The sequence below is a fragment of the Papaver somniferum genome, chromosome 7 (genome assembly GCF_003573695.1).
Source record: "Papaver somniferum cultivar HN1 chromosome 7, ASM357369v1, whole genome shotgun sequence".
Taxonomy (NCBI): domain Eukaryota; kingdom Viridiplantae; phylum Streptophyta; class Magnoliopsida; order Ranunculales; family Papaveraceae; genus Papaver; species Papaver somniferum.
Window position 1 is genome coordinate 13449878 of NC_039364.1, and position 20444 is coordinate 13470321.

At 35.8% G+C, this 20444-nt stretch overlaps 1 protein-coding gene across 1 annotated transcript; it reads left to right on the forward strand.

Annotated features, from left to right (window-relative positions):
* Positions 1 to 13258: 13258 nt before the first annotated feature.
* On the forward strand, positions 13259 to 17588 carry LOC113292724. Its single transcript, XM_026541595.1, has 7 exons — positions 13259 to 13390; positions 13487 to 13746; positions 13852 to 13960; positions 14345 to 14465; positions 14600 to 15400; positions 15571 to 16933; positions 17063 to 17588. Exons 2-7 carry the CDS (start codon positions 13563 to 13565, stop codon positions 17494 to 17496), a joined length of 3012 nt encoding a protein of 1003 aa, XP_026397380.1. The 5' UTR covers positions 13259 to 13390; positions 13487 to 13562; the 3' UTR covers positions 17497 to 17588.
* Positions 17589 to 20444: the final 2856 nt, after the last annotated feature.

Genomic DNA, 20444 nt, shown 5'->3' on the forward strand with positions numbered 1-20444 from the left:
GAACTTGGTGCATGGTATACGCGCATGGGCATGGGTCGAAACATGTATACTCTGAAGTAATGCTAAACCCCAACGTGCGAAGATGTGTCCAGGATAAGACTGCCAGATATAACTTGAGTTAGCACAACGCTAGTTACCCACTCTTGAACTCATCAACAGGGATGGAAGTAGAACGCCGTACAAAAAAAAAAGAAGAAGAAGAAGAAAAGTAGACCTAGAGATAGTCGCTGCTTATGTGTTTTGAAAACATAATTTCGAGCCATATTTATAGGATGAGATACTTGCAAATCAAGTTAGGTTTTGGTTTTCTTCAAAAACAAGTAAAACTCTTAAAAGGAATTTCCCACAAATTAAACTCTAAAGAAAATATTTTTGGAATTTATTTCCTAAAGAAAAATTCGCCAAAAATAAATACGAGTAGAAGAGGAACTTGGTGCATGGTATACGTGCATGGGCATGGGTCGAAACATGTATACTCTGAAGTAATGCTAAACCCCAACGTACGAAGATGTGTCCAGGATAAGACTGCCCGATATAACTTGAGTTAGCACAACGCTAGTTACCCACTCTTGAACTCAGCAACAGGGATGGAAGTAAAACGCCGCACAAAAAAAAAAGAAGAAGAAGAAGAAGAAAAGTAGACCTAGAGATATTCGCTGCTTATGTGTTTTGAAAACAGAATTTCGAGCCATATTTATAGGATGAGATACTTGCAAATCAAGTTAGGTTTTGGTTTTCTTCAAAAACAAGTAAAACTCTCAAAAGGAATTTCCCACAAATAAAACCCTTAAGAAAATATTTTTGGAATTTATTTCCTAAACAAAAATTCGCCAAAATTAAATACGAGTAGAAGAGGAACTTGGTGCATGATATACGCGCATGGGCATGGGTCGAAACATGTATACTCTGAAGTAATGCTAAACCCCAACGTGCGAAGATGTGTCCAGGATAAGACTTCCCGATATAACTTGAATTAGCACAACGCTAGTTACCCACTCTTGAACTCAGCAACAGGGATGGAAGTAAAACGCCGCACAAAAAAAAGAAGAAGAAGAAGTAGAAAAGTAGACCTAGAGATAGTCGCTGCTTATGTGTTTTGAAAACAGAATTTCGAGCCATATTTATAGGATGAGATACTTGCAAATCAAGTTAGTTTTTGTTTTTCTTCAAAAACAAGTAAAACTCTTAAAAGGTATTTCCCACAAATAAAACTCTTAAGAAAATATTTTTGGAATTTATTTCCTAAAGAAAAATTCGCCAAAAATAAATACGAGTAGAAGAGGAACTTGGTGCATGGTATACGCGCATGGGCATGGGTCGAAACATGTATACTCTAAAGTAATGCTAAACCCCAACGTGCGAAGATGTGTCCAGGATAAGACTGCCCGATATAACTTGAGTTAGCACAACGCTAGTTACCCACTCTTGAACTCAGCAACAGGGATGGAAGTAAAATGCCGCACAAAAAAAAAAAAAAAGAAGAAGAAAAGTAGACCTAGAGATAGTCGCTGCTTATGTGTTTTGAAAACAGAATTTCGAGCCATATTTATAGGATGAGATACTTGCAAATCAAGTTAGGTTTTGGTTTTCTTCAAAAACAAGTAAAACTCTTAAAAGGAATTTCCCACAAATAAAACTCTTAAGAAAATATTTTTGGAATTTATTTCCTAAAGAAAAATTCGCCAAAGATAAATACGAGTAGAAGAGGAACTTGGTGCATGGTATACGCGCATGGACATCGGTCGAAACATGTATACTCTGAAGTAATGCTAAACCCAACCCCAACATGCGGAGATGTGTCCAGGATAAGACTGCCCGATATAACTTGAGTTAGCACAACGCTAGTTACCCACACTTAAACTCCGCAACAGGGATGGAAGTAGAACGCCACACAAAAAAAAAAAAAAAAAAAGAAGAAGAAGAAAAGTAGACCTAGAGATAGTCGCTGCTTATGTGTTTTGAAAACAGAATTTCGAGACATATTTATAGGATGAGATACTTGCAAATCAAGTTAGGTTTTGGTTTTCTTCAAAAACAAGTAAAGCTCTTAAAAGGAATTTCCCACAAATAAAACTCTTAAGAAAATATTTTTGGAATTTATTTCTTAATGAAAAATTCGCCAAAAATAAATACGAGTAGAAGAGGAACTTGGTGCATGGTATACGCGCATGGGCATGGGTCGAAACATGTATACTCTGAAGTAATGCTAAACCCCAACGTGCGAAGATGTGTCCAGGATAAGACTGCCCGATATAACTTGAGTTAGCACAACGCTAGTTACCCACTCTTGAACTCAGCAACAGGGATGGAAGTAAAACGCCGCACAAAAAAAAAGAAGAAGAAAAGTAGACCTAGAGATAGTCGCTGCTTATGTGTTTTGAAAACAGAATTTCGAGCCATATTTATAGGATGAGATACTTGCAAATCAAGTTAGGTTTTGGTTTTCTTCAAAAACAAGTAAAACTTTTAAAAGGAATTTCCCGCAAATAAAACTCTTAAGAAAATATTTTTGGAATTTATTTCTTAAAGAAAAATTCGCCAAAAATAAATACGAGTAGAAGAGGAACTTGGTGCATGGTATACGCGCATGAGCATGGGTCTAAACATGTATACTCTGAAGTAATGCTAAACCCCAACGTGCGAAGATGTGTCCAGGATAAGACTGCCCGATATAACTTGTGTTAGCAGAACGCTAGTTACCCATTCTTGAACTCAGCAACAGGGATGGAAGTAAAACGCCGCACAAAAAAAAAAAAAAAAAAAAAAAAAAAAAAAAAAAAAAGAAGAAGAAGATAAGTAGACCTAGAGATAGTCGCTGCTTATGTGTTTTGAAAACAAAATTTCGAGTCATATTTATATAGTGGAGAATCTCTTTAGTTTTCCACAATGTGGGACTAAAGGTTCCATTTCATTCACTCAAAAATGAGTGAGTATCCTTAAACCCTTAGGCATAAAACCACACCAAGACCAAAAATTCATTTATTAAATAACTCCTTTTTTCCAACTAAATATTCATTAGATAAATATATTATCCAGTAAAAAATTACAAAGGAGTCGGCATAAAACAACAGTTAATTGCATCAATAATAGATTAATAAATATTCTTGGGTGCCATACAAGCGCGGCCATCAATTTTTTTTGAAATTATCCTTTTCATAAATATCATGAAATTTTTTTAAAGAAGCCTTACTAAGCAGTTGATCAAACTAGAAATTGAGTTCGCTCGTTCCTACCCTTAGACATACTTTCTTTATTGTTCCTAATAAATCATTCCGAGAGAAATGGTTGGCTTGTAGTTGTAGGCATGTAGCTTTTTGTATGTGCCGTCGCCAAATCCACTGAACCATGATCCCACTCAAGGCAACCATTTCTCTATCAAGTTGCTGGGAAGCATTGTGCAGCATTCATGCCGGGAGTTGTTTTTTCCATGCCCACGCCCAATATTATTTACCAACCCAGCACATTGTGCAGAAAGCAGATCCGTACCATCGTTTTCTACCAAAACGAGAAATTACCATTTATTCCCTTCACATAATTGATAAGGGGAGCCATCTCGGGTTTCGGAAGAAATTATCTCTCGTGCCCAAGAAAAGAAAGCTCATAGTCATTATCTTTTAGAAACACATGATTTTCGTGCAATTTACGGAAACTGTGTGGTAATGATTTTAGCGTCAGATAGAACAGAAAAGTCCAAAAATAGTGGAAATGCCAGATCCATGTATTATAAAATTCGATACTGAAAAAAAGAGGAAAAACAAATCTGCAGAGGGGTACGAGATGCAAGAAACTACATTATGCGTTTCGGAATTTGAGTTTACACGATGCTCTTCTTTTTTTTTTCTGTGTGCATCTTCCCACCTTTAGCACTAGGTCTCCTAGTCGCATGTCTCTTGGATATTATTTGCATCCACACTGGTTAACTGTAATAGGTATGGTTCGTAACAATGTACTGAGATAGACAACTAATTATTGTTAGTTTCGGGGGTTATGGTGGGAAATTCTGGTTCGTATTATTACTATCAAAATGCAGAAAAATAACATGATGTTATATTTGTCTATGACAAAGATCTAAATGATTCATCGTGAAAAATAAATCACGAAGGTTTCTCTATGGGCTGCGCCCCTCATCCGGCCCAGAAGTGCTAATCTGTCGAAATGAGAGTTAAAAGGCAGGGCTTAATTGGGGATCCTGAAAACTAATTAGGGGCCCTAGATTCCTATCCTCACTCATGAGAAGAGGATAAGGGGTGTCTAAATACAATGAAAAGACTAGATTACCTCAACCCTTAGGATGGTGACACGTGTCAACCTATTAATATTTATTTTTTCATTATTTATTTATCTTTTTTAGCTTTAATTTTTTTTATTTGTTTTTTTTATTAAATTATTTTTTGCCCAGTTTTATATGAAAAATCGTCATGATAGTAAAGTGTTTCATTGATGACACTCAAAAGTCGTTAATGTTCCAAAAACGACCCCCAAGAATCGTCATTGTTTCATTGACGACTCTAAAGAGTCGTTAATGCATATAAAATGGTCGTTATCTTCTTCGAAGAGTCATTAATGGCAGAAAGACATCAAAGGGTCGCCATGGTCTTATTCCATACTATTACGACCCTTTAATGTATTTCCGCCATTAATAACTCTTCGAAGAAGACAACGATCCTTTTATATGCATTAACGACTGTTTACAGTCGTCATTGAAACAATGACGACTGGGTCGTCTTTGAATTGGTAACGACTCTTGAAGGGTCGTCAATGAAACACTTTACCACCATGACGATTTTTCATACAAATTTGGGCAAAAAAAAGGAGAAAAAAAAGAAAAAAAAATAGGAAAATTGCAAACAAAATTTTTGAAAAATAAAGGTTAAAATTAAATTAAATAAGATTAACACTAATTAAGTAAGATTATCATTAATTAAATAAAGATAGATTAGCCATTACCTAAAATATTTGGATAAGGGATTATTGAAATCAGGTTTGGGTGACCTTTTTTGTCTTCTAATGTGAGGCTCGTAATTAGTTTTCCGGGCCTCCAATTGAGCGGTGTTAAAAGGGTGTATGTGCTTCCCACCAAGATGTAATGTTGTTTTTATACCGTAAGTGCTCAATGTGTTGTTTTTAGAGGGGAAGAGAGCATAGAATCAGATAAAGAAGGAAGATGTAGTGTTGTGTTTTCTTTTTTTGAAGATCACTCTGAATGAAATTGCTGATGTAGGCTTCAGACCATCTCAGACAGGTCAATGGCTCGGCTCTAGCCCAAAGAAGGCCCAACTCAATGTCCATCTTATGTTTTACTTGCACCTTGGTAAAGTGAAAAATCTCGATCTAGTTATTATTGGATTGCAAATCAATTGCATGATCATGTATAACTATATTGTTTCATGGTGCAGTAAAAATCATAGGAAACCTGTTTTAAACTTACCTTTTATGATAGCTTAAAAGTAAATTAAACTACAATGAAACTTTCATGACAAAGTCCTAATTCAGAAGGTACACCCAGAGCAGGTAAAAAAGAAGTCATTAACAATTCATTTTATATCATTTTTTTAATTTTATATGTAATTATATAAAATCAGATTTATCTTTGTAAAAGTTTTGCAAAATGAGTTTTTAGAAGCAAAAACTAAAAAAATAGTGGAAACTTAGAAACTAATCGTGTAATTAAGATGTTTGAGGAACTAAGAAAAAAATATTTATTAGATAAATAGGTTGTTAGGTAAGAAATTACAGGAGTTGGTGTAAAATATCGTTCATTGCCGCTATCAACATGTCATACTTGGGTTAATGATACGTTTCCAGAATACTCATCACTGATTGCAACAATATCTGGAGTAATCAATCTTTTTGGGTCCTATTTTGAAATTCTCTGACGTGCAACATCATTTTATATTACATAAAATATTGATGTAAAAAAATTATATTAATAAAATAACGGTCAATTTCAATTTAAAGTTAATTGCATATATAAATAGTTAAATCTTAATATGGGATTCAACACCAAAAATAAATTCAGTTTTTCAATGTCGTTAGAGGACAATGTTAATTTTTTTTTTCCTTTACGAAAAACCTTAATTTATTTTTAAAATAAAAACCCAAGATGGCATTGGTTACAAAACTGAGTCGGTTGAATTGAACACTACGACCTGATGAAATTACATTACAAACAACAAAGATAATTTAAAAGTTACAAGAGATCTTCCTGGACTGTATTCTAACAATTCTATATATCAGAATCAAAAGGTAACATAGTTAGCGTAACAGGGTTAAATGCTCGTTTGTGGTTTGGAAACCAGGCTAAACCAATTAACAAAACCGCATCTAGCAGAAGTGTTAGGATCACTGAGAGATCCAATAATTTCTCAAGGTTTCATTAAGAACGAAGTAACAAAAGTAATACATGTGTCTGAATCGGTCCAAATCAGCTGGAATCGATGTCTGGATCGGTCAAATGAATCGGTTCGGAATGGAAGAGTGTTTACCTTTATCATTTCATACAACAAGTAGAAGAGTGTTTTTCGAATTTCAATGAGAGGCTAGTATTATATGTCCTATCATGCCTCTCTCAATGGTTAGCAAGCCCTTATGCTCTATCCCAAACGAGTCCCAACCTATATTCAGCCTACGTTAAGCCCATTGATACATGAATAAGTGTCATATAACTAGTTAGTTGTAAGGGTCCTAAGGTATCACAAAATGAAAAATCTCATTTTGGTTTATGGGCGTGAAATCGGGATCGAGTAAATATTGGATCGCATACTGATTGTACGATTTCGCATTGCTGCATTGTGCGGCAAAAAATCACAAAAAAAAAACATTTTACCTTCTATTATCGATAAAAAAATAATGTGACTTCCATGATAAAGTCCTAAATAGAAGTTATCAATTTAACTTTAAAGATGGTAAACAAGAAGTCACTAATAATTCATTTTTTTTTATCAAATTGTGTTTCTCAAACAGAACTATATAATTTCAGATGTGTATTTTTAACCTTTATGCGAAATAACATTTCGTTGTAAAAATGAAGTAAAGAGTTCGGTACAATCAAAAGTACTTGTGTAAGTTGTAACTAAGATGTTTGAGATAACTAAAAAGGAAATATTTATTACACAAATAGGTTGCCAGGTAAGATATTACAGAGGTGCTATCACATAAATATATATTTATTATCCTTTTGTGTTTAGAAGTTTCATTTGCCAACCTTTGAGTAGAATTTCAATTCTGATTATTGTTGGCTCAAAGATTCAATTTATCATGGATTCACATCCTTAATGTTTTTCGTGCAGTGTGGTCTATTAAAACAAAACTAGATAGAGCATGCATTTCAATCCATTGCCATTATTTTTACACCATAAAAATAGATGTTGTTGGAATAAATGTAATATAATTATTTCGAAGGTCTTATATTCCAGTTAGTTGCACATAGTAATAAATTTAAAATTTGGCGTTGAAGTTGGCCTGTGGGCCAGAATAGAAACTCGACAATCATTGCCGGTTTTTCATAAGTAAATGGCAACGGCCATGAGTAGTGAAGCAAACACCTCAAAAATGTTACTTGGTGAATATCAGTTTGGTGCCCTAGTCCAAGTTGTACAAATGTCTTTAAGACATATATAGGGAGAGGTAGTTTTTTGAAAGTGCATGCGCTGACTATGCGCCAAGTAAGCTTCATAGCTTAGCCGCAAGAGCATAGATGATGCTTAGGAGTTATTTATAGCTGTGTAGCCATGCCAATGGAGCATATTAAGTAGGAACATTACTATGTCATGTCGCGGACTCAGTAATGCACAACCATAGTGCATTTTGATGGAATAGCCAACACAGACTAGGGTATTACAATTATTACTTGGACGCGACCTTGGAAATCGTGTTGTCTTAAGTTGTTGTCCCTTCGAGGATGAACTACGGTCTATGATTGATCCCTTTAGAGTAGGGAAGGGTACGTAGGAAGCTGCAATGCCTTGCAGCATTGCCGGTCTAGCACATTAATGTTACCCATATCATCAAAATGAGATTTAATTACGGCATATTGACCTGTCATATCATATGGATCGGTATTCTGATGAAAGAGATGATTGTGTACAAACTTGATGAGGCGAGTTGCATTCCACTCGTTGGACCTTGCATAAGCCTAACGTAAGTATGGCATGAGCCTGATTGATGCACCCTTGGCATGTGCAATAAAAGTGCATGTGTTCAGCAATGCCTAAGCTAGTAAATAAGCTAGAATTAGGCTGCAATGTCCAATGCGTAATTTCAAGGCATGTATTATGTCTAGAAAGGACTCAAACGCCGGTGATGCATGAAACAATGCATTGGCACTAGCTTCAATGGATTTAAACCCTTCATAGAACAAGGAAAAGGTGGAACTGTGTGGAAGCTAAGTTAGTCACATCTTGTTCCACCTGCATGCTTGCAAGGGAAAATGTGCATTTTCCTAGTTTTATGACCCGGTTAGCCGCACCAAAGTGGCGCATCGAGGAAGTTATGGCTTGCGCGCCCAGGCGCGTTAGGCACAATTTTCCGATCCTTATTTTTCCTCTTTCTTTTATACAACTTTATTGCATTGTCGAAGATGTTGTCGATGTGGTCTCTCATGATCTCAGTCATGAATGAGACAGACACGAGTCTACAAACTATACATGACATGCGTAACTCTATCTTACCTGCAAGTATTGATTATTCCGGAAAAGCTTGACTAAGGGACTACGGAAAATAGTCCATTTTGAGGCAAAGGACTATCTATTCTACTAATTTAGAAGAAAATTATTATAGCGTGAACTAAACACTTTATACTTTGGATTGAATTTTTGTTAGTCTATGTTTATCAAGTGCAGCAGGAATATTGCACATATTAGTGGTATACCCCAACAAATATGTCTTCAGTTTTATATATAGTCCATGTGTTTTCTATGTAACCAGGATCACGTAACCATATGAGTTATGTGGATCTCATGGCTGCATCTTCTGGGAACCCCTTACTATTTAAACTAACCCCTAATTTATGTGCACGAGTATGAATCTGCGATGCAATGATAGTACGTTTGACTCTTTGTTAGAAGGTTGCATGTTCGAATCATGTCAGATTCACTATGACTTGACTACAATAAATTAGATATATTATATTTACTGACTTAACCAAAATGAATTAGATGCTAAAGTTGAGACATTTCAGAGCCTTTTGATTATATTGAGCCATATATGTAGTTGAAAAATAATTTTATTATATTTACATATTTTCTTAGTTTGTTTTGCGAAATTATGTATATTTTTTGCGAGACTAAATTAACTCATTTCATGGTTTCTTCATTTGTGGTACAAAAAATCACTATCAAGGTTGCAGATTAGTGAGGAAGTTTATATACCATACATTTTCGTTTACAGCAAAACTCCAAAACGCGGGTAATGATGACAAAATGATCGAGAAGCTGAGGAAACAAGATGAAGATGGTGATTAAAATGCAATGCACGAAAAAGGAAAAAAGAGAAAAAAGACTATAATTGTTCCACCAGTTAACACCCTTGGTATTAAGCCATTGTTTCCAGTTACCGATAGGAATGTATTGACTTAGCATTTCGTGATACAAAACTGTTACGGCCACCCCTATTTTATGCAAGACACATACCGGATATACAAATTCGTCGTCGATAAAATATTGGCTCAAAAAGATAATATAGCTACGTAAGAATGGCCGAAAAAAGACGCTTGAGAGACGCTTGAAATTCAATGATGGGTCAAAAACATAAATATTCACTTTTGAGATTAGTCTTTAATGGAGCTCAATTCCATTGTTATATGAATGTTCCTGGAAAGCAATACTTTAGCTCCAATTTATAATATTTTTCACATTATCATACAGTTCATTAAGTTTTTGGCAATATTAAAAAGGCATTAACTATTGCTTGGACAGTTTCAATAACTTGCGCATTATTTAACTTATAGTTTACATAATTTTTATTTTGATAATTTGAATTCTTATTCATATGAGACTGTTTTTTTTTTGGAATATATACATTTCCTGGATTGTTCTTTATAAAATTTAGACTTATATATTTTAAATCCTTAAAAATAATTTTCCTTCAAAACAATTTACTGGTTCATCCAAATAAATAATTCAACTATGGGTAAACGAATACATGTATGTTCAAACTATGCTTACGTGTTCAAATTTGTTAAATAAAAACCCTGCATCATCCACATAAATTGGGTCGAGTGGATACTTTTAATAGGTCGATGGTCACTTCAATTATATTGGAATCAATGAATGAAACAATCAATGGTGATACCTGGATATAAACATGAGCATATATTAATCATATTTTAAAAATATTTTGACTGAACATAACAGGTCAAAAACCACGAGTTATATATCAAAGACTTTGTGATGCATGACACTAACCACAGGTTGAGCCGCGGCCGTAAAGAAGTGCTATTCAACTCCCTCTTTTCCATATCTCTATTCACGCCATTTCAATCTAAATTCCACGTCCGGGGAATGGTGAACCTTACCTGAGCCCGAATGCGAATCTAAATCAAGATGTATAGTATAGATTGGAGGGAGGTGAATGAGGAGGTGGAAAAGAGGGAGTTGAATAGTGGGTTTATCAATCATATGTCACCAACCAATCTTATTTTACTTATGGTGGGTTTGGATGCAGTATTTTAAAGTTGGGATATATGGGTCAAGGAGATTTGGTGGAATTACGTTTTCTTTGGTATATTTGGTTGCCAAAATCCCATGGAACCACATTTTTCATGGTAATCATTTTTCCAGTAAACCCTTCATATGGAGTTCGACCCTTTCCCTCTAAGATGTTTTTTTTTTGATCGGTTAAAAATAAATTTCATTGAAAATAAGGCACTTAGGGGAGGTACCTTAGCCCAATGATTACAACCGAACAAAAAAAAGGGGAACCGAAAGGGGATTCAGCTACCTTTATAAAGAACCACAAAAATTTCGGAAGCCGGTACAATGAATCCCATACATAAATCACCATATTTTACGTAATCCCCAACATTCTTGTATTTGATTCAGCCCAAAAAGATGCTTGTAATATTATATCTCTAATGATGCTTGTCAAAGTTTTCTTTTTGTTGTCGAAGGTTCTTGCATTTAGCTCTTTCGATATACATCACCATATAACAACCGGGATGTTATTCCATATTTGACTAAGTTTTTCATCTCAATTAAACTTCCAAGTCTTCATAGATGTAATGACATTAGAGTCGTATGACCATCCAAATTGACACCCTTCAACAAAGTAATCCCACATTCTCCGAATTCTCCAACAACCATAAAACAAATATGCACTTGATTCATCGTTTGCCTCACAAAATCGACATACACTAGAGACATCCATACCTCTTCTTAAAAGTTTATCCGCCGTCATTACTCGATCATGAGAAAGAAGTCAAAGAAGGAAATTGATTTTGTGAGGGTACTCATTACTCCAAACAACATTGATTGGATAATTCGGCTCACCTTGATCGTCGTTGTCTTTAATTCCCTTCCCCTCTAAGAAGTGTTTTGAAACTTATCATGAGATTTATGGGCCTAATTTTTTTAATCCTAAAATTACATATAGGAACAATTTTAAGATTCTGAGGATAATGCCAAACAGTATATGTACTTTCAGACAAGGAATTGTGCTATAATTGTTAAGTATTTTAACTGAATTACCAAACACACGGGAGATTTACATGAATCCCTGAATTTGTAATCCCATGGGATTATAAATTCCTCGGAATTGTGAATTATGCAACTAAACCCATCATAAATATAGAGATACATATATATATTTACAAGGTCTAGTCATGGTCCCCAGCTAGCGGCCACCGACATATTTTGTTTTGTAATTTTTGTTAAACCAGCAAGTTTTCCTATCTGACAAAAAAAAAAAGTGAAAATAAATGATTCCAAAAGACTTGCCAGTGTGACCAATTGAGTTTTATTTTTCTTGATCAGTAAATTAAAAAATTTTATTGATGAAATGATTGAGTACATGAATTGTTGAATAACCAAAACTGACCGAACAAAAAGAGAAAAGAGGAAACTCCACAGAAAAACAAACCCAAAAGATACAAGGCTAAACCTAAGAACTTCGCACAGATTCAACACAAACCGCCTCCAAAAAGAAAGGTAGACAACTAAAACGAAAAACAACCTAACAAACCCCTATAAACTTCAAACAACAAGCTCAAGGTGGTTGGAACAAAACTTCCTTCCAGCTAATAGCAAATTGCTCCATAGAAATGCCTCGAAACACACCCCTATTATGTAGCCAGTAGGCCACACTGAGCTTAACTGAGTCGATGATGCCGCCTTCATCCTTTCTATTATTTTGAAAAGCTCTCATGTTTCTCTCATCCCAAAGACACCATAAAATCGCAGCAGGAAGAATTTTTAGAACCATTGATTTCCTTATAGAATTAGCACGAAGAGGCCAAGAACTAATAAGAGTTAACAAGGTTGGTGGAGTCACCCATTTCAGCGACCGCCCACGCTACCTTGCAATAAATGAGAAGATGATTAGAGGTCTCCCCATCTTGCACACACACAGATAACAATGATTTACCCACTCTTGTACATACAGATAACAATAGCGGTCTCCCCATTAGTGTGGCCAATTGAGTTACCTTCCAGGTGCTTAAGAAACGACTCCAAGTCATTTGTTACATACCACAGTAATTATGTATCTGAGTTAGGTAGCAACCATTGACCTTTACAATGGTGTTATTTGCCTATAGATTAAAAAGTCAACCATTGAACTTGTATCGCTATTAATAATTTATTCAAAGAATACAATATGCTTCCCAAATATCAGTAAAATTTTGAGATGCTAAATATGCCATATTCTGGAGTCATAATTAGTATTCTTCATATTGCAGATATCACTGTACATGAATAAATTTACCTAAAAAATTAGGTAGCATGATTTATCATTTTATCTAAAAGAAAAAAGATTATATGACATTATCAATACAGTTCAGGCCTTGCCTTTTCTTGAAAAAAAAAAAAAAAAGTCTAAAAGCAAAAAAAAATTAATTTACCCTTAAAAAAAGGTTACTTGATTCCTGTGGGGAATCTGGGGATTGTAGAATTAACTTAATTACTTCAACTTAGCAACAAAAATAAATTAAAACTATTTGATTTTATTTCAACTTTTACCCTATATAATATTTGTTCGACAATAAACGATATTTAAAGAATTTAGATTTTGAAGAGAAAAATTCAGAGTTAAAATTCTTCATTCCATTTCTTCTCTTTGTTATCCTTCTCATTTTTCATCGTATGATGCTAACTTGAGTTTGAAAACTTCTTCAGATAATAATCATTTTTCCTTGATCATCTATTCGTTTCCATTTGTACAGCTTCGTTAAAATACTGTAAGCTTAGTTTCTGATTCTTCTTCTCCGTTTTCTGAGTTCTGCTTGATTTTTTTTCTTCATTTCGGTGTTGATTTTATAAGTTCGGCTTTACAGAAAATAAGGAAGAGTAATATTACATTTAGATAATGGAGAGGTTGGATCGAGATATTTGTTTGGGTCGGTGTTGAAAATGCCTCCATCTCCATCATGGAGGTGTTTACCGAATGAGATGAATCATAAGCGAGGAGATACTCTTGATGGTGGGCAGTTTACTAAAGAGAAAGATGATGATCTTGATTTGTTTAATCATTTGGAGATGGAAGAAGAAGATGATTTTTCGTTAGAACCCAATGATGATCTCGATGAATCCTTTTGTAATAATATCTTATCCCAAACTTTGTCATCTTGTTATGTTTTTGATTCATTTACTTTCGGATATGCATCTCTTAATGTTCAAAGTCTATATTATTAACTTACAGCTACAAAATTGAGACACTTCTCGACTTCAAAGCCAGGCACCACGATTCCAGTTCGAGGCGAGAGCATTGACCTTCTTAGTGGTGAAGGTGATAAGCACGATTACGATTGGTGAGTGCTTTTCTTCACCAAAAAACATTTTTTTTTTCCTTCTGAAGCATGAAATTCATTAAGAAAGAATGATTGGTGGGTATTGTTACTAGTTTTTTAATGTCGATCATGCCATTTCTTCGATAACATATATAGACTAGTACTTCAATTTAATTAATAAGCAAGGTCCCGGACTAATTATTAAAGAGAGCGGATCCACCCATATTTTGGGCGCCATATTTTGAGAAAAATATAAACAATGGCGGATTTGAAATTAATATTTTAGAGATATGTTGATTTTCAAAGTTTTATTTACCTATGTTTTTGAAATAGATAGAGTATTTTTTTTTCCTGTGATAAATATTTCATTGTTTCTGTTACTAATGCGATGATTCGGTGTTGAAGGTTATTGACTCCTCCGGGCAGTCCTGTCTCTACTTCACTGGACAACGAGGCATCATTAGAAACTTCTTCTCGCGTAGGTAGGCCTAGAGGTCAACCACTGTCTACCTCGAGATCATTCAGAGTAAGTTAATAATTGTACTGATATGGGTTTTAGCTATTAATTTCTTTTCTATAGAATACAATTGTTTGGTTGTCTATCATCTTTAAAAAGATTTTTCAAATTCTAGTGGTTTTGATAATGGTCATGTTTGGCAGGCAGAGAAAGGTTATAGGAATCATAGAAGTAGTGCAAGCCCGCACAGGTTGAGTCCATCTCCTATCTCACAAGCAAGAGGAAGACCATCGTCGGCTTCTGGAGGTGCTTCTCGTGCAAGCTCAACTCCTTCATCACGAGCTCAGACGCGTAGTCCATGTTATCCACGAAACAAGCCTTCAACACCACCTCTAGAAAGTCCACCCACAACATTCCAAACGACGAGCTTGAGCTTGAGCAGAACCTCTCCCGCAAAAACAAGTCGTGGTGGCTCTCCTTCACCAAAATTTCGGGCCTGGCAATTCGATGATCCCGGTTTCTCTTTAAAAACACCACCAAATCTTCGTACATCTATAGCTGACCGTCCAACATCATATGTGCGGGGGTCATCACCAGCGTCCAGGAGTGGAAGGGGTTTATCCCCATCATCAAAGAGTAGCATGGGTTCACCCTCAACATCGAGAAGTGAAAGGGGTTCATCACCAGCATCAAGGAATGGTACTGACTCATCCCCAAGATACTGGAGGCAATCTATGTCTCCAACTGCTTCAAGAAGTGTAAGTTCTTTATACAGTCATGATGGCGATCAATCTAGTCCCTATAGTAGATGCTCAATGGCATCATCGGGTGATGATGATATAGGCTCTCTGCAGTCTGTCAGTATAAGTTCATCCTCCCTCTCCATAAGGAAAGTTGGGATATTCCCACATAAAAAAATCCCAACATTTGCCAAGATGGTTTCCAGAACACCATCTCCGAGTTTTGCCACGGAAAAATCTTCTTACTCCGCACTTCGGAAAACGGTACGCAATTTAGTACCCAATCGAATTTTTCTTAAAGTAAAACAAAAATATTATCATGATTAAAGTATGCAAGTAAGTATTATTACGAGTTAGCATCAATTAAAACTTTAGATAACAGGTTGAAATGCATGGTGGTTATAATTTAGGTTTTCTTTGTTTTTCTTTTTTAGGATAAGAAAACCCCTCAAGCTAAGTTCAGACCACTTTTATTGAGTGCCCCAAATACTACCTTCTCTGTTGAGAAAGAAAATTCTTCGTATCAATATCATCACATGAACTCAAAGAACTCCTCAGTTGTAACCAGCAGTGATCCAAGTTCTGTACATGTTGATGTTATTGATCTGTACAAGGATGATCATGCCGAATGTAGAGAGGAAACTAATAATGATTCTCATGATGAAGTCAATAGAATGAATGAAAAAGTTGAGATCGATATCCACAATCCTAAAATTGAAGGTATGACATGTGAAGTTAGCCCATGTGAAACTGAACACTTGAGCCATCAAAAGGCTGATGTGGTTTCTGCATCTATATCTTCTTCTTTGAATATTGAGAACCTCGAATGCCATAAAAATGAAACAATATGTTCTAAATGTGGTAAGAAGTTTTATGTTGAGGTTCTAATAGAAGATAAGAATGGAATATGCCAAGATTGTAACGAGACAGATTTGTGCATATCTTTGTCCACTAAACTTATTCCTGGAGTTGATCTTCGGCATATCGATGTTCACTTTCAAGCGGAATTAATTAAAGATAAGTCATTGAGTGAGTTGGTTCCTGAGGTTGAAGTACCTAAATTGACAAAACTTAATACAATGATTGAACCATTGATTGTCACTGGTGAGATTAACGCGAAACAAGGGAAAAGTTGTTTGCTAAGCAATTCATTTACAAGGTCGATAATGGAGGAAGGTGAGATTCACCTTGTTAAGAAGAAAGAGGTTAGCCAGACTGTAGTTGGTGCAGACCATGATAGAGATAATAAATCCCTACATAATATGGGTGATCTAAGCATGGAGATGGATGTTTTCGGGGATGTTGAAACTCAAATTATGGAAAGTAGCAGGCTTCAGACTTTTCAAGGAATGGATTTCTCTGTTTCCAGTGTACCTTATGATTCCCCTCATTCAAGAGATGGTGCAGATAAAATGAGAATCTTTACTGCCCCATCATCTGCTCAGTTCAGCCCATCTAAAGAAAATATTCATTGTCAGCCGAAGTTAAGCTGTAAGAAAGCTGAAGTGGCGAATTCGGAAAATGACTTGATTATAAACCATTGTAGGTATGACTTATCCTCTTCTGTTGCAGAGACCTTTTATATTCTGGAAGATGCTATAGTGGAAAGTTGTGTGGATAACGATCATGATCGTAGGGAGGATCCAACTCACGGTGGGTTGGTTACTGTATTTAAAGAGCTAGAAACTGCAAACGAAAGTATGCTCGGTTTTCAAATCGATTGTGTGGCCTTCCTAAATGCGAAATGCAGCTTGGATGTGTTTGATAAGCATTCAGTTATTTCAGCCTTAGAAAAAGGTATAGCCTTGTCTATAATGGAATTCAATAAGCATACTCCATATGTTATGTCACTATTTATCATAGTGTTATATATAGCTATTTACTTACCAGGAAAATACTCATCTGATAAATATTGGTTTTTGACAGATGATCCAATTGAACCGGTAGGGTGTCCTAAACAAGAAATAAAAAATATGTGTGTCGAAGCAGCAGCAATTGATACGCTTCCGTTATGCAGTTCAATCGTTCACAATCTAGCTTACCAGGCTACATCTATTGCTACGGAGAAGGAAAAGTTAATTCATGTAGATGATTACTGGACAACTGTTACTTCATTCGGCAAAACCAGTTATAATGAGGACTCACATGTTATGACTATCAACAGCCCCTCTTTGAACTCTATGAAGGAAATGCAGAAAGTGGAAATGAAGGGTAAAAGTTTATCAACTAAAAAAGGTATCAGCATAAATACCAGCATAAAAAGCCAAGAACCCATGAAGAACACGGAAACGGTTACTAACAGGGGTGACATTATTATCCCTCAAAAGGTGGAAGCAAAATGCAGCTGCATAGTGATGTAAAAAAATTTGGTTTGGAATGAAATGCTTATTTTCTGAGAATATATATGTGAGGAAGGGTGTTGCATATCTGTATTGTAAGTTTTTCTTCGTAGTTTGTCATTATTGTCTTAAATTTATTTTCATTAAATTCTCTTTTTTTTTGGTGCATGAAATTTATTAGAACCATTAAAGGCATATTACATGAGGGTAAGTGATACTAGAAGATTTATCAATAACATTTGGTAAAGTAAACCATGTTACATGAAAATGTAGCAGGATATGAGTAGCAGTCTTCGGATCGGAGTTGCATTGGAGGTGGATACTGGAGTTGTTGAGGGTTCTTAAGTCTTCTGTGAATGATTTTCACAAAAAATGTTGTACTTTTGGTACACATGATTGTGCCCAAAGGAACTTGGTTGATGGTAGTGAGTTCCGAGATACTAGACATGTCCTTTTGTATTCTGACGTTGTGGCTTGAAGTAGACACCAATTCGAGATACTAGACAATTAAGTAGGTAGCAATATCTGTCTACCTACTTGTTTTATGGCTTGATCCACTTCAATTGAGTCTTTAGCTTTGATTGTGGCTTGAAGTAGACACCAATTCCTGCCCTTGAAGGATTAGCTTTGATGGGCTCTTCCTCCTCATGTGTAAAGGGTTGATTGTTTAATCTTGTAAAGTTTTTTTTTTCTCTCTTTGTTTATTCGGATACAATTTCTCCATACAAGGAAATCATGAAACTGTGTTATCATTGTAGATACTAGATACCGCACGTCATAATATGTACGTGAAGTAATAGTTCGATAAACGAGCGAAGGGTATCGCGTATAGTATATTTGAGATGACGCGCCATATGACGTCAGAAGAATCATGAATAAAGTGTGATAGTCGTGCGAAGTGATAGAGCACGTGCGAGAAGAATCAAGATAAGCATGCGATAATGACGCATGCCAGATCCGAAAATAAAGATTTTATTAGCTGGCATCCACTATGTAAACCTCTATATAAGGGGACCGAGGACCTTGTTAAATGGGAATATTTTTGAGAGCTTAGACTTTGAATTTAGGAGAGAAAAAGATTTTTTGTTCTCCAAGTTAGAACTCATCTCAAATCTCGTAACTATATTGAAGATTTTATCAATGAATGTATGAAATTTAAGATGATTACTTGAATTTTTATTAAGATTTCACCAAGGGTGTGGTTGTAGGATTTCCTGCAACTGCATTTTGGGATAGAAGGAGGGAACTGAATGGTATACCGTGGTGGTGAATGTTTAAAGGTTTAAATCTAACAATTCAAAAGAATAGCCTGATAAATTTATTCTTCATTGCTCAAATTTTTAATTCGTTACAGAGAAGTTCTTCTTTACTTTGAAACAAGAAAACGAAAATGGTGAGACGAAGCAAGGGAATCGCTGGAAGGAGAAGGAGTGAAATTGTAGAGTCATCTAGGATGGGAGAAAGAGATAATCCTCAACAACAAGTTCATAATCCAGCTCAACAAGAACATGCATAAGATAACTCTATTGACTATGACAGAGTAAGTGTTCAAACTTCACAAACAGATTCAACATAAGAGAATGAACAAAGGACTGGAGATCAAGGAGGATTCATAGAAGGAGATGATGAAGATATGACAATCGCAGAACTTCGACAGAGGTTGGCTGATGAAAGAAGGCGAGAGGAGGAAGAGCGTGCGAATTTGATGCATTAGAATAATGAGTTAAGAGAAGAGAATATAATATTACAGGAGCAGAGATCAAGATAAAGTCAATCTAGTCGAAGAGACATCAGACAACAACCATGTTTGGAGGATATTGTAGAAAATAGTCAGGAAAATGATGATCTACATGATCGACGCGATGAATATCGTGTATACCAACCGCCAATGGATGACCGGTACGTACAACATGGTGAAGATCATTGAATGCAAGAAGATAACAGAGATAACAGATATGAATAGCGAGTCGAGCGATATCAAGGTGAACAACGTGATCCTGAACAAGGAAGGATGATATTACAGGGTAGACAGGTATTAAGAGATCAACGCGAACGCGAAGGCGAGGTTGAAAGATACATGGCAGAACAGAATCACGCACATGCTGAGCGAGAAAGACGCAGGAGAAGAAGACAAGAAATTGAATAACGAGAATTCCAAGACGTTGTGCGCGAAAATAACCATGACAACCGGGTAAGAAGACGCGAGGTCAATCGCACGCTTCCAAACCAGACTATGGAGGATAAGGAAGAACAGAGAAGAACTAGGTGGGAAGAAAGAGAGATGATAAGGGATCGACACGATCAAGTCGAACAAGATGACATAGAAATACGGAGATGCCGTAGATATGCTGAAGAAGAAAGGGAGATGCAGGAGGCTATTCGTCAAAATAGACATGACAACAGAGTAATGCAAGCAAGATTAGAAAGACCAATGCAACAAGATCAGGTAATGAATGAAAAAAAAATTTAAGAGAGTTAGCGAAAATGAGAGAAATGATGACAACAAGAAGAGAGGGCGGTAGGAGACAGTTGGATGAGGCAATTGAAGAAGCAGGAAAACACCATTTGTAACACAAATACAGATGGCGGGAATACCGCCTAAATGAAGTTTGTCGGTGTTCACTAATATCTTTGATGGAACAACTTGTGCGATACAACACATAAAAGCTTATGTGCGAACTTTATTGCAATGGGAAGATCATGATGTATTTCTTTGCAAGTATTTTCCGGCAAGCTTGTCAGGAGAAGCTTTGAAGTGGTTTGATGGTTTACCTACTGGAACAATTAATCAGGTCATTCAATCATTTGCAGTCAATCTTCCTAGGAGCATACATCAGCAACAATGTATTAAGACCAGGCATAGAGCAAGTATTTGGTTTGAGAAGAAGAACAAATGAAGACCTACGAAGTCTAACCACAAGATGGAGAACAATGTGCAGTGAAATGGCTGGACGAGTGGATGAAAGAAA

Excerpts from the sequence above, each read along its gene's own strand:
- LOC113292724 (XM_026541595.1), top strand. The coding sequence starts at position 13,563 with ATGCCTCCATCTCCATCATGGAGGTGTTTACCGAATGAGATGAATCAT. Across the intron at positions 13,747-13,851 it reads TGATCTCGATGAATCCTTTT|CTACAAAATTGAGACACTTC; the intron begins GTAATAATATCT and ends ATTAACTTACAG. Across the intron at positions 13,961-14,344 it reads GATAAGCACGATTACGATTG|GTTATTGACTCCTCCGGGCA; the intron begins GTGAGTGCTTTT and ends TCGGTGTTGAAG.